The sequence below is a fragment of the Artemia franciscana genome, chromosome 3 (genome assembly GCF_032884065.1).
Source record: "Artemia franciscana chromosome 3, ASM3288406v1, whole genome shotgun sequence".
Lineage (NCBI taxonomy): Eukaryota > Metazoa > Arthropoda > Branchiopoda > Anostraca > Artemiidae > Artemia > Artemia franciscana.
In genome coordinates this window covers 7256655-7272373 of record NC_088865.1, presented here as the reverse complement: position 1 = coordinate 7272373, position 15719 = coordinate 7256655, and the positions used below count along the sequence as shown (strand labels likewise).

At 35.5% G+C, this 15719-nt stretch overlaps 1 protein-coding gene across 2 annotated transcripts in view; it reads left to right on the top strand.

Annotated features, from left to right (window-relative positions):
• The window catches only part of LOC136024820 (cGMP-specific 3',5'-cyclic phosphodiesterase-like), a 186904-nt gene extending 173456 nt beyond the window's left edge, over positions 1–13448 (top strand). For both annotated transcript variants that reach the window (XM_065700299.1, XM_065700298.1), the window contains exons 16-18: positions 4022–4167; positions 9028–9111; positions 13236–13448. In XM_065700299.1, the coding sequence (XP_065556371.1) occupies positions 4022–4167; positions 9028–9111; positions 13236–13433 (428 nt within the window). In that variant the 3' untranslated portion in view covers positions 13434–13448. The remainder of the gene's footprint in view (positions 1–4021; positions 4168–9027; positions 9112–13235) is intronic.
• Positions 13449–15719: the final 2271 nt, after the last annotated feature.

The following is a 15719-nucleotide window of genomic DNA, read 5'->3' as shown; positions in this document are numbered from 1 at the left end:
TTGGTATCAAAATTCCGTTGTTAGAGTTCGTTTACTATTGAGCCGGGTTGCTCCTTACTACAGTTTGTTACCATGAACTTTTTGATTGACCATAACATTAAACATGTTTCAAGTAGTCTGATTCTGTAATACAGTTACAAATTTTGCTTAACAAAATATTTTTAGGCAAAGTATTTGCCTAAATTTTGCAAAAATTTGCCTGAAAAAAATTGTGTTCATTTTGGCGATATGGTCGGTTTAAGCCATGAAGTTTTGATATAAAGCATCATATTAATAATTTAAATAGAGCTTTGATTTTTTTTATGCATAAGTAAAGCTCAAAACCATTCAGAAAGCTCTCCATTTCTGCTAGGCAACAGCTTTCTCTCCTTGAGGGAAGAAGATGAGTGTTTCTCTTGGATAATTGCCATAAGAAAACCATATCTTCATTCTTCATTTTATCAATTTTTCGGCCAACTCTAGGCTCCATGTGTTTTGTTGTGTTATTTGATATCACACCTCTTTTTTTGTTATAGTAAGCTTTTTCGTCTATTTAAAGTCATCAGTCTATGTGCCATAAATTTCTCCTCTATTGAAAAGTGCAACCTTTATTCTATGAACAGGCAAAAGTTTCATTGTTTGTAGCTGCAATTTAAGAATGCAGCGTTTTGTTTTTCTTTGGGTAAATCAAAGAATAATGGAAACCTTTAAGAGTGAGCACTGGCACTAGGGCCAACAAGGAAAAACAGCAACACCATCAAATGTTTGACGCCATATTTTACCCATAAGTTCTGTATGTTTGTCTTTTCATATACTTTTTCATTCAAGTTAAAGAAAGCAGAACTTCAGCCTCAGTAGGTCTAACAGCTTTAAATCAAGTAGCCCACATAATCTGACAAAATATTCCAAAACTCGACCGTGTCCACTTTATGACTACTGGATTTTGACTTAGAATAGTTCTTGGAAATAAAAATGTTCGTTTATTTTCACTTTCCTAGAAATTTCAACTTTAGTCTTTTTCGATTGGAGGTTAATCTTATAAACTTTACGATTTTATTGGAAATTTACGTTTTTTAAGGTAGTCACCATACGCTACACGGTAAGTGGCGCTTATAGTTTTTGACCCCTATCTCCCAATATTAAACTACCGATGATCCATCCAAGTCTTAGAAGCTTTCTGTTGTCTTTTAGACAAAGGGTGAGCTCTTATGCATCACCATTATCGTAATATTTTCACTAAAATTTGGTCTTTGGTGACCAGGTGTGTAGCAGCAAACTAGTACCTAGGGTCTGGTATCAGTTTGTTAGTTTTTTAAGCCAGAGCCATCGAAACATAGCAGCTTACTAACTTCGGTACACTGCGGAATCCAACAAAGTAGATTTCATTTCTGGCAATTTTTCATTTGGTTGGGTAAAGGCTTTCCTGTACTTTTCTTGTGCGGCAGCAGCCCAAAAACCTTGTACGTAAGCTAATGTTTCATATTTGTGAGTTATATTTCTGGCTCTTGGATGGAGGTATTACATAAAGAAAATTTGTTTCCGCTTCTATCTGTCTATATTTTTGATCATGTAGTCTTAGAAAAGTTTTGTAAGTAATGGTCCTGTTGGTCCTAATCATACTATCTTGTTATCTACATTAATTCACTAACTACCCTGTGCACCGAAATTATAGCAATCGGTATGCTTAATCTTAAATATATGTAAATTGCGTGGATAGCAAAATCAGTATGTTGCTGCTCCAAACGTGAGCTCATAGACACCCGATCCAGGCATAAAGGCACCGACTTCAGTTTTAGTCAGTGCTGTCGTTGCTAGCGTAATTTACGTTGAAATAACAAACATATAACTCCTGGTGTTGTTAATGTTTTTTGAAAAGTAACTTGAAGCAGTCACAGGGAAGAGTTGAATTTTTCCTTAACGTACAAGATAATTATGTATTAAAGTGACAGCATTTTATGCACTGATACAAAAATTAAAGTTTTGTCTTATAACACGAAAAGCTAATGGTACTTAGGGCAAAGACAGATAAAAACAATAGCTCTATTTTTAGTTTAGAAAAAAACAATATTATTTTATAGAATTTTATAGAAATGACAATTAAATTTTTAGTACCAAATCACTTGAGGCAAGCTCAGCTCCATGTGCTCCCCTTGCACACAAATATACTCAGACCCTCAGTCTCCAACCTGCTCATTAGACTCCTATTTCTTTCATATTTTTTTATGAGCTCTTCCCAGCCTGTTCTATGAAGTTTGGTTAATAAAAAAAAACTAATTGTTTTGCAGTCTCTGACCTGAACCTTCAGTCATTACAGCCCTAGAAAATTGAACTGAACTAGCTAGATCGGGAAACTTACTTCCACTTTTAATCCTATTTTTAGTTCAGAGATTTTACAAATGGTTCTACCTAGATACTTGGCTGATTCTCGTGTTAACTGTCTTCATCCCTTCATTCTTTATTTTTCTTAATTTGCATAACTTAATTTTACTAACATTAATGCTCAAATATATTCTTACACCATTAACCCTCAAGCCTCCTAAAATTCAAACAAGTTTCTAGCATACTTATCAAAGACTCTCAAGTTGTCTGCATAATCTAAATTTAGGATTAATCTATTTCCTATTTAATATCATGCTCTCCCGTAGGCTTGGCTGTGTTCTTTAGGGAAAAGCTTATCAAAATCGGCCATATTAATGGTGGTAAGGAATTCGCCCAATTTTCCATTTTAAACCAGCCAAATTTCTGAATTTGCTTCCTGACTTTGCCAATTAATGATGCTATTGGACATTGCACTTATCAATTTAATGTAATTATCAGTTCGATGTGATTATCTGGTAAAACATGTGGGACCATGATGGTCTATATAATTTAGTTCTGACAGTAAATATTTTCTATCAATACAGTTGGATTTCTCTGTATAGTGTAGAGCTCGGGTCTAAGGTGACAGGATGATTAAGGTGCATTCTCAATTATCTATCAAAGCTTGATAGTCAACTCAGTGTCTCCCCTTCTATCCTTGTATCAATAATACTCTTTCTTAAAGACTTGATTTATGGTTTTTTTTCTCGAGGCTGTATTTTTATGTAATATATTCTGTAGCCATACTAAGATCTATAACAACTTAGAAAGTTTTCGCCCATCGCTAATTAACACTCACCTTACCACCAGTTGAAGTCCCGTTCCAACGTTTGACTAAGTCTAGTCTATACTGTCTACCTCCTGTAAATTTCATAGTGATTTTCTCCTTCTCAAGCTTCTGAGTTTTTATTCCACAGTCTGTCTGCATCTTTCAGTTCTACGACAATTTAATCCGTAACTCTAATTTCGAGTTTTTTACCAATACCTCTTGGTTTTCTCTTTTGCGATATAATTGGTTTGTTTCAAGAACCCCACCACTCCCCGAGACTTTGAAGTTTTATCGAATTGAATATCATCAAGATTTGGAAATACAAGATTTGATTGGATTTAAGAGCGGATATATGAAATCAGGATAGATACTTAACGTCTATAAATTTAATAACAGCCAATTATTAAATACAGGAAGATACAAAAAAAGTTATGAAATTTTGCTATTCACTAAAACCCAGGATTTGAGCTCTGTTCAGACAAATAAAGCAGTGAATTTTAAAGGAGTTTACTATGGAGTATTTCTCATTGTCTCAGTTCCCTCAAGCAATCCTTGTCTTGCCTTTGTATACATTTTGTAGATTGTCTATTTTATTAGACATATTATAGATTTGTAACTTACTCTAAACGTTTGAATCGTAATCTTCAGAAAGATATTTTTATTTTACATCCCAAGCTCAAAAATAAAAGAATAAAAGAGACAAAATCTCATATATAGGAGCCCCCAAATCAGTTTGAAACCTCAAATGAGCTTCAAACATGGAAAACTTGGAATATATGCAGGCCAGCGTTGCATCCTCAGTAATAAATTTTGTTGGGTGCTCCATTATATTTGTAATTCTCTCCTATCAAGGCTCAACAATTATTCAGTTAATAAAGATATTTAAAATACAATTCTTCTTTTTCTCTTTTACAGTACTTTGTGCAATGATGATGACTGCTTGCGATCTCAGTGCTATTGCAAAGCCCTGGGAGATTCAACATCAAGTTGCTAAACTGGTTGCTGAAGAGTTTTTTGACCAAGGAGACATTGAAAAGCTACAGCTGAATTCTCAACCAATCGTAAGACAAAGCCACTCTTAAATTGTTGCATGAGAGAAAACTATGACAAATAATGGGCTAATTTTTGACGCACTAACAGTTTTAATGTCGTAGAAATATCATATTAAAACATATTTTTCACTGTCTCTCTGTGAGTGGCACAGAATAATATCCTTTTGACAAACAATATTCGACATGAGTGTCGATGCTTGAAGCAAACACAAAATATGTATATAATATGAATGCGCATTTATGTATGATATCGATGCTTGAAGCAAATAAAAAATATGCATATAATATGTATACGCATTTATGTGTAAATGTGTATATATTGGAAATGAGTATCGATGCTTGAAGCAAATACAAAAATATGTATTGAATATGTATAAACATTTATATATGAATGTGTATATGTTATACATTTGTGTACATGTACATTTATATATTGTGCGTTCATGACCGCATATTTTATTATATTATGAATATATTATATTTTACATTGTATAAAATAAAGAAAAATTGTAATTATTATTTATTGTAAAACAGGAAAGGTGTGCGAAAGCACAGGATGGCTGGCCCCCAACCCCCATTACACTTCCTGGCTGAAGGGCCAAGAAACGGAGATCAGCACCGCCGGTACGGACTGTAAAGTCTAATGCCGTATTCTTTACCCACCTACCTTATCTTAACGATTATTTTATAATCAAAATTCGCATAAACATAGTTGTATATTATATAAAATAAGCATATATAATCATTTATATTATATGTTATATTATGTTATTTCAAGACTTAATGTAATATACATATGCTTAAAAATCAGCACATGAAATGAGCTTTGATGCTGTCTATTGAAAGTTGACTTTCGATGCATTAAATTGATTTTTATCTGCAACTAAAATTGACTTTTGATGCGTTCGATTTATAAGATATTAAGCAAGGTAGTTTCGCTAGTTTCTTGTCCGAGTGGAATTGTTGTTTTTCACTTCATCAGTGACAGCTCTGCAGATTAGGTTATTAGCCCCACCTCTTGAGTAGCAAAAACAAAAACTCTGGTACTGTACTACAATGTTGACTCAGTGCCTTTTTTGGAAAATAATTTTTTGATTTGTGTTACAGAAAGCCAAGTGAAGCTTATTAGGTTAAATGCTTGATGTTCACTGCACCTTCATAGGTATCACAGCTTAGATACCAATATACAGTGATGAAAACTCGATTTATTTTTGGACCCAGTGCGCGATAGCGATGCTAGCGGCTGGAGACAGGAAACTGGCAGTCTGAATCTAAAAGTCGGAGCAATTTACAGCTTTGATAGCAATAAAAATTAAAACAAAACAAAATTGCGTTCCCGCCTATGGTGTTGTAGTACGATCTACACGTCGGAGTGCGGGCTTGGAGGAGGCACTAAGTTCAGAGCTCTGTACCAAAAGCTTCTCATGGGCAAGATAGGAGTTTTCATAACTGTATTGGTATATAAGCTGTGAGTACACTCCAGGTCACTGAAATTAATCTTTTAGCGTATCATAATTTTAAAACTGACTCTAAAAAGCTTTTAATTAGAGATGAGATAAAAAAAAAAAAGATTGCGACCATATATATTGCACATATGATTCATTCATTTACCAAAGCCGTATGCCACAGTACCAGAAGGCCAACTCGTGAATCAATTATATGAAAAGCCTTAAGGCTATCTTAATTAATGTGCTACACAACACATGGGTTTCCATATTAGGGAGCTCCAGTAGAAATTGTGGGAAAAAATAGGCTAAGGATACTCCACCTCATTTAAAATTTATCACATACTAGCTGGGTCCTGGCGGCTTCACCGCTGGGCCCCAGCATGGCACGCGGCAGGCTTCTATATATGGATTCTCATTGTCCCTTGTGTTCTAACCGCAGACAGTGCTGGGTCCCGGCGGCTTCACCGCCGAGCCCAAGCATGGCACCTGGCAGACTTCTATACATGGATTCTCGTTGTCCCTTGTGTTCTAACCGCAGACAATGCTGGGTCCCGGCGGCTTCGCCACCGGGTCCCATCAGGGCACGCGGCAGGCTTCTATATATGGATTCTTATTGTCCTTTGTGTTCTAACCACAGACAATGCTGGGTCCCAACGGCTTTGCCACCGGTCCCCATGGGGCCCAGCATAGCACGCGGCAGGCTTCTATATATGGATTCTCATTGTCCCTTGTGTTCTGGGTCCCGGCAACGCTATGTCATTTTTGGATTGAATTGATGACGTGAATAGCTTTAGTTTTCTGTTTTAAGGTTTTCGAATTGCTTTAATCCATTGTCAAAACATATAGAAATATTTTTGCAATCACCAGTTTTTTACAATTTAAGCAATTTAATAAAATTTAAAAAAAATCCTAAAATTTTGTAGCTCATGTAACGGTAATAACGCTAATAACGTCTAACGGTGTAACGGTAAAGATAGCGTAACAGACAGACACTACATTTTTATATATATAGACTAAACTTCAAACTTTTGGTTTTCAGTTGTAAGGTTTTCGAATTGCTTTAATCCATTGTCAAAATATATTGAAATATTTGTGCAATCACCAGTTTTTTACATTTTAAGCAATTTAATAAAATTTAAAAAGAGCCTCAATGTTTTGAGCTTATGTAACGGTAATAACGGTAATAACGTGTAACGGTAAAGATAGTTTAACAGACAGACGGACGGACGGACACTACATTTATATATATACTAGCTGTTGGGGTGGCGCTTCGCGCCACCCCAACACCTAGTTGGTGGGGGCGCTTCGCGCCCCCCCAAGCCCCCCCGCGCGCGTAAGTCGTTACGCGCCATATTAGTTACGCGCCATTGTAGTTGTGTCCCTATGTCCCACCTGTGAATATAGATATATATATATATATATATATATATATATATATATATATATATATATATATATATATATATATATATATATATATATATATATATATATGTTTTTAACTACGTAAAACTTGCGAATATACAACATTCTTTGCTGTCCCATTGTCTGTGCATATAAATAGATTGTCAGGTTTACCGACTCTTGAACATGCAACATATAATGGTCAATGGGAAAACAATCCGTATTCAGATCTATACCTCATGATTCTAATGATTGCCCTTGAGCTTTGTTGATGGTGATTGCTAATCGACCATTCCCTGAGTCGCCATCGTCATTTATATATCCCCCTGTGCACCCCGGCGTCCCCTTTGTAGTTATATCCCTGTGTCCCGGTCGTCATTTATATTCCCTGTGTCCCGGTCGTCATTTGTGTCCCGGTGTCCCAGTCTCTGATTTCTCTTTGAGTGTCCCGGGCGTCATTTATATTCCTTGTGTCCCGGTGTCCCGGTCGTCATTTATGACGACCGGGACGTCATTCAAGTCATGTTTCTGTGTCGGCTGACGTCATGAAATTAGTTGCCGTCATTTTTGCTTTGACGGTGACGTCATTCAAGTTATATAAGACATATGTTCACGTAGAAATCTATTAATGTTTAAGTTTAAAATGACTGATGAAGATGCTCAAAGAGTCTATGCCAAAAAACTTGCAGCTGATAGAGAAAGTCAGAAAAGAAAGCGTGCCGAGGAACTATCAGCAGCAAGTTTTTTGCCATAGACTCTTTGAGCATCTTCATCAGTCATTGTAAACTTAAACATTAATAGATTTCTACGTGAACATATGTCTTATATAACTTGAATGACGTCACCGTCAAAGCAAAAATGACGACAACTAATTTCATGACGTCAGCCGACACAGAAACATGACGTCACCTGACAACTAATTTCATGACGTCAGCCGACACAGAAACATGACGTCACCTGATCCACAGATCCACAGACAGACAACTTATTTTTATATATACCCGTTGTAGTTGTGTCCCTGTGTCCCGGTCGTCATTTATATTCCCTGTGTCCCGGTCGTGATTTGTGTCCGGGTGTCCCAGTCTGTAATTTCTCTTTGAGGTTCCCGGTCGTCACTTATATTCCCTCTGTCTCGGTCGTCATTTGTGTCCCGGTCTGTAATTTCTCTTTGAGTATTTTTTCTTTTTAGTTTTTTTTTAGTTTTTTACCTTTTTTCTTTTTTCAGTTTTCTTTTTCTTCTTTATTTTTCAGCGTCACTATGAAGTACATATCGACGAACCTTTGTTTTTTTAAATTAAATCTGGTAGGCATTGATGACCTTATCCAAGTCAAAATCCCAAACCCAATCATCATCGCTATCATTTTCAGTTTTGATATGTTTTGACTCTCGCTGTCCAGGTGGATTTTCATCTAACTGCGCGGTTTTGCGTTCTTTAGCCGCAAGCCTGTTTTCTTGCTGTTCTTGTGATTCCTCGGAACGCTTTCTTTTCTTACTTTCTCTATCAGCAGCAAGTTTTTTGGCATAAACTCTTTGAGCAGCTTCCTCGGCTGTTAATTTCATGACGTCAGTCAACACAGAAACATGACGTCACCTGATCCACAGACAGACAACTTATTTTTATATATATATATATATTTATATATATATATTGATATTTGCACTATTTTTCGGTTTGTACTGTCACAGATAGATTTATGCATCCATATTCGAATGTTTAGATACCTTAAAGAAGTCTACTCGCTTATTTATTCTTAAAATGACCTTCAATTTTTTTTCCAAGCACTTGGAAAATAAGACGAAACAGTATAAAAAAAATATAATTGAAAAATAGCCAAGTAAACGAGAGTGTTTTTTTTTTTTTTTTTTTTTTTCACTGACTGAAAATACCCTCAATTACTTGATTGTTTTTATTCATTTTTTGGTTTTTATTTTCTCTTTTTTTTTTTTGTTAAACGTCATGTATAGCCATTGTAATCTTAGATCGTATTTTTGTTTAAATATATTTTCTTTTTCTAGGATATGCTTAACAGAGACAAGAAAGATGATCTTCCAAAGATGCAAATTGGCTTCATCGACGCCATTTGCTTACCCCTATATAAGGTTATTACCCCTATATATACCCCTATATTACCCCTGTATAGTTACACAGAGACTTTACTTTTGAAGAATCTTTTGACTTAAAAACTGTTAGTTCTTCTTTGTTCTTAGGCTTAAAATTTCACAGGAAGTAACCAATCAGGTTTTGCGTTCTTATTTGGGTTTAAAGGCTCAAAATTTGACAATTCAAAAACAGGTCAATACAACATCGAATAAAATTTAATTTTCATTTCTAGTTTTAGACTTTTTCCTTGCCCATAGTTTAGTTTTAGACTTTCCCCTTGTTTCTGGGGCAAATTCAGGGATAACGTAGTTTGTATTTAGAAACACGATTTTGAAACCTTTGGCCTTTTCTGTAAAGATTAAAATAGTTTTGATATAAATACAAATTTTACTGTGGAGTTTGAAGAAAATAACAAGCAACCTTTTCCTTAGATCTTATTAATTAAAAGAGATATCCATTTGCTTTTTTTTTCATATACAGAAAACCTACGTACAGCGATGGATATATGAATTTTCACTCGCGCCACCCTATTTCGGGGAAAAGAGGTGTTTTAATTTCATTAGTGGATAGGGCTTTTAGAATTTGTTCCTAGAAATTTCTGGATTCAGAATTATTGCATTTAATGTACTTTTTATTTTGCAATGATTTATCCAATTAAACTCACAAACGAAATAATATAAAATAGACGTACTAAACCCAATATTAAAATAATTACAGTTTCACAGTCTTCGGAATTGAAATTGTCTAAAATTTATTTCTCTTTACATTATTTATCGGGTCTAGGGGAAAAATTTAAACAAATTTTACAGAAATGTAACACTGATACATATTTTCAATCAATTTGACCATTGAGCAGTTTCCTAAATTCAGGGAAGCATTTGAATCAGGGCTTACAGTATTCCTTGTTCATGTGGAAAGTTTCACATTGGCTGTACTCACCAATAATTTAAGGAAAGATTTACTGAGCATCGCAACTCAATAGCAAAAGCTCTGCAATTGAGCAAGCCTCCTGAAACCTTCATTTAGGTTATGGCTGAACACATTTTCTACCATCCTGACCATTTTGTACAATTCGATGAAACAACGGCCACTTCTAATGATAAAGGTTTCATTTAGTGGGCGTGGAAGGCTATTGAAATAAAAAAAAATATATACTAATATTCCAATATATAGAGATACAAAAAATTTGAACATTGACCCAATTTACAACATTCTTTTGAAAAGTGAAGTGGTAGCTAATGGGGTATTAGGATTTTACAAAATAAACAGGGGACGACATTAAATACAAGACCTAGGAGAGTTACAGCGGCAGTAATGGGTCAAAAGTTACTAGGTATGATTGCAAATGAATGTAATGAAGAATTAAGAGTTTTCAAAAGAGTTTACGAGTACTAGAACGTGTAAGATTCAGGTTGTGCACAACGCATTCATGAAAGAGGTCCAGTAACTACAAGAGGAGTCATCCAACTTTGTTGTTATCACGAGGAATTTTCCTTGACTGCGCTGCAAGATACAAGGATTTTCAAGAATTCTGGAAAAAGAAAGATGTCCCATACAATAGTTTCATCCAGCACGTCTCAACAAGGTAGTTGACGTTGGATCCTACTGTCTGCTGAGTGATTGGCCAGTGTCCTTTAAGCATTTTTCGCATTACTTTCCATGGAAAAATACTTTTGAAGAATGTCACGTCGTTAGCAAATTCCTTTAAAAAGAAATATATGCTTGCAGAACTCGAATTCTTGTGTTCATCGTCTGAGCTTCTTACGAAATTGACAGCAGGATTTCAGAAAAACGAACCCTTGTGCATGCTTTTCATGTTGATATGAGAAACTTACTTCTCACTATTTTGGCGAGACTTTTGAAACCCGACATTCTCATTTCTGCTGATGAAACTTCTACCATTTGCTTGAGAACTTGGACAACTATTTGCAGGACACTATTGTGGGTGAGCAGATTGAGTTTGTGTTAGATTCTCAGAAAGTCACCTTTTCAGAAAGACAAGGGCTCCATCAAAGGGCGCAAAGGCATTTCAAGGTAGCTTCCAAACACTTGATCAAGCTTCTGAACGAAGTGTCCAAGACCAAGAGAAAGAAGCGGAGGTAAACCTAATTGACATCTCTTTAAAAACAAAGGAGCTAGATAGACTTGAGGAATCATTGCAAGAAAAAGGGCCTCTGAAAAACAAAAACTAACAATTGTTAATGCCCTTTTGAAAAAGGCCGCCAATTGCTTACGGGAGCTGTGGCTTTAAAGGATCCTGTGGACATTGCTTGGGCCAATTCCCTTCCAAGAGAGTGTCATGAAAACACCAGAAGATGAAAAAAAAAACAGAGAAAATATAGCGGACTAAAAAGGATATATACGTACAGAGCAACAATTTCCAACGACAGTTGAAAGTCTTCTTCATCCTTCGACTTAAAACTAATTGCTTTGTCATCTGGAAAATAATAGTGGCAATTTATCATTTGAAGACAAGCAACTTGAAAGGTAATTTATATAAATGAAAAGAAGTATCGGTCGAAGTAAGAATCCCCAATGAAACCCTAAATTTCCAAGCGGAAAAATGATGATGATAGGCATGGTCTTATCAAACTAAGAGCCTTTCCATGAATTTCATTCTTGTCCAGTTTATCAAAAAGAATTAGCGTCCCCGTTACGCGTTGCAATGATCTTAAAAGAAACGAAATTCAAAGGAAATCCAGCGAGGAAAATCCCGGAGAAAGATTTCCCCCGAGTTTTCCTTCCTCCCCTTTTCCCCAAAAAATTATTCTACGTACTAATAAAGACCGCACGTTTAAATTTAAAAGTATTTCAAATTTCCACCGGAGAATTTCTCCCTTGAGACCACAATCCTTCAGCAAAATTTCCACCTACAAGGGAAATTTTCCCCAGTAAGGTGAACATCGATTTTTTCAAACGTCAGGCTTTCCATAATTGAGATAATCATAGACGAATAAAACTACATTTACCCTACATTTATATAAAATATCTAATTGATTTATTTTGATGACATATGCAAAGAGTCAGAAAATACATGCTAATCGAATTTGTTTTAATATAGAAAATCCTTTTGTGGACTTCTCCCCCAGAAAATTACTCCCCCTCCCCCACTGAAAATTTTTCTACACGTCAAATAGCAATAGTATCTTTAATTTTGAAAAATGTTACTGAATACGAAATTCTGAGGTTTCGCTAAAAAGAGCTTCTATAATGTGGAAGTGTGTTACGTGGCAAAATTCATAGTTAACTAACCAAAGGGTGTGGAGGGATTTTAGATCTAAGACCCTCACAAAAGTTTAATAATAAATCAATAAGACTTTTTAGTGGTCGGATGAACAGCTTAGTAACGTATGCAAAAAAAAAAAAAAAAAAAAAAAAAACAGACAGCCATACATACATTAAATTCTTTTCGTATACATAGATTCACAGTCAAACTATATTAAAAACTTTTGTCTTTAAATAAATAGTTGCTAGCTATTGGTTATCATAAATAGTCTAAGATAAGTAATGTGTTAAAGCTGCTTTTTTGGGCAACATTGATATTGTTGCCATCCCTTTTACATTAGATGTATTTACCCCTTCTGGAATCGGAATGTGATAATTCCTTATTTTAACTATATATATATTTTTTTATTTATTATTTTCTGTCTTCTCTGTGGTAATTCATATTTATAAAATTAATTTTGATGGTAATTTGCTCTTGCTTTTTTGACAACAACCACTAACCTATTTTAATGAAGATTAAAATTGTATAGCTTAATTTGGATCCTGAAGAATTTTTCGGCAATGCTCAATGACATGATTGATTAAATTTTTGTCAAATTTGCATAAAGTAAAGTAGTTGGCTGAATCTGGTCTTCAGCACTTAGGACATCAAAATTTGAAATATTCATATCCTTTTTTCGTAAATTGAAAACAAATGCCAGAGAATGTTCATACTTCATAAAATGGAATGTGCACACTTTTTGGTCATATTTTATAAAATGGAATGGAGATACTGTTTATACATAATTTATAAAAACATACATTCTTTATGTACATATTTTATAAAATGGAATGTATATACTTTCCTTTCTACCTTCCTTGTCAACTGTATTCATAACCTTTTTCTGTTTTTTATTAGGCTTTATCCGAGTCTTTTCCTTGGGTCAAGCCCTTGTATCAGCATTGTGCAGAAAACAGAGAGAATTGGATGAAATTAGCAGAGCTGGTTGACATGGGTCTCACTTGGATTGATCATGATACCATCGATAAGCCAATTGAGTCCCGTAAGTTTGCTTTTGTTTCATTAACTATTTTTTTTTACTTCTCCGCAAAATAATGTTGCATCACATGTTATTTAAAAAAGAACAATAAGAGCATGTTTGGTAATTACAAAAATTTGGTAATAACCTACCAATTATAAAAGACGAAAACATTTTTCAATACCATTTAAACAATATCAGATAGTAAAGATATCACAAAACTCAAACAAATTGGTTACTTATTCTTTCAGCAATCGGTTACTTATGAGAAAAAAAAAATTGAGCTTCAAAAACTGAAAAAAAAGATCCAATCTTAAATCTGGGTCCCTTGTTTACCCAGAAATCATTTTTATTGTATTACGCTTTTAGATTCAGTTAACTTATTTTATTCATTCATATGATGAGGCAGAATATTCATTAGGACAGAATTATGACCAATAATAAATAGTAGCATAGGCCAGTATTGACAAACTATCATGAAAACCACAACAAGAAATGTGAAAAAAAAATATAAAAGGTCATAGTGCTAAGTAAATTTTACTCTCTTTAACATTGCCATCCTTAGCAAGAATTTTCTTGCTACTATTCTATAACGAACAGTCTTATTTGAGAGTTCGTTTGGTAAACACCTTATTTTGGATATAACCTATTAACACAGTAAGCTCAAGCTGTGTGATTTCCCTACAGGCATTTATTGAAACTTCATTCATAATCGGATTCTTTTCATTTGTTGGCTAATTGATAGTTTTGATATTTGAGTGCAAATTCTCTTGGGACTTAGTGATTTATTAAGTAATGAGATTTTTCATACAAGGACTAATGAACTTGAATATATTTCAATTTTATTAATAAGCGATCAGAAGGGGGGAGTTTTTTGTCGCAAGGGACTTTGTACCTGCCGGGAGTGGTTTCTCCCTTAAACTGCGGGGATCAGGTAGCAAGAAACTACGCTTCCCTTGCTTATTATTGCTAAAATATAGTTAAATCGCTCTATGATTATGTCTTATGATAAGAACCTTGTGAAAACATCTAATTGACTGAGGTGAATTGCAATCAAGATTGGGCATGTGCCTTACTTAAACTGAAATTGAGTAATTCTTTCATTCCTTCAGTGTTGCCACTGCTTGACTCTCCCTGTCCAGTATTGCCAATGCTTGACTCGAGTCCCAAAGCAACTATTGTGATATGTCGAAACCAAAAAACTATTGTCCCGAGAGCCTACTGCTGGTAACCACAAATTCTGTCCAATGCGTGTCAGGATGCGGCCGCTGGTACCACGCAGGCGTTAATAAATGCACCCAAATCGGGCTAAAGGACCATTCCGGCTAATGGTTATGCATGGACTGTCTTGCGAAAAAAATTCCCGTGACTCCGAATTCGCAAGCATCTCAACCCCCACAAAAGCCTAGTGCGAAGAGACCTGTAAGAGGAAGTGGAATTGGCACCTCTGCACTAGAAATTACTACGGGACCTAAAACCAACTCTGGACTACCGAAAGGGACTAAGCCGTCTGCAATAAGTGTAGACATTCCCAACTATGAACCCGAAACAATCCATCTAAGTGAGAAAATTAAGACCCTGGAAGCAAGTTTATCGGCAAGTCAAGCAGAAAATCTAGAAATCCGGACAAGGCACTCAACGTTTCTGTCAGAAATGGAGGAAAAGAACAATCAAATTACAGTGTTGACAGGTCATTTGGAGGTTAAAGACTTTCTTATAGCCCAGCTGAAACAAGAACTCTCGGTTGCTATCGAAACCCGCCCTTGTGACCCTTCGCAAACCTCCCGTGACCAAGTTACCCAGTCAACGCAAACGGACAGAGATATTACTACTACTACTACTACTAATAACTCACTGCAGCACCAAGCCGCCTGATGCCAACACAGCTACGCACGCTCCTCCTCCAGCCTAATCTATTTAAAGCCTCCCTCTTTACACCCTCCCAGGAAGTTCCCATTTCCTTTAAATCTTTATTTGTGACATCCTCCCAACCCAGACAAGGACGACCTGCTTTCCGTGTAGCCCCAGACGGTTGGCCAAAAAGGACAATCTTCGGTAATCTGTCATCCTTCATCCGTAGAACGTGGCCTAGCCATCTCAACCTTTCTTTCATTATAGCCCCAGAAAGCGGGATAGCTAGTGCAAATGCACCTCCTCCGGCGCTCGTAGAGAAAAGTGACGTAAGAACGTAAGACGGTAAAACAGACAGTACCACTCGTAAATACAACACGCTTTGCCGGTTCTTTGAATGATGGTTTTGCAGACTGAAGAAAAACTGTTGGTTTTTGCATATATGCTTAGATTTCAGATCAAAATGTTGCAACAAAAATGATTGCAGTTTTACCACGTAGATTTGTGTAGTG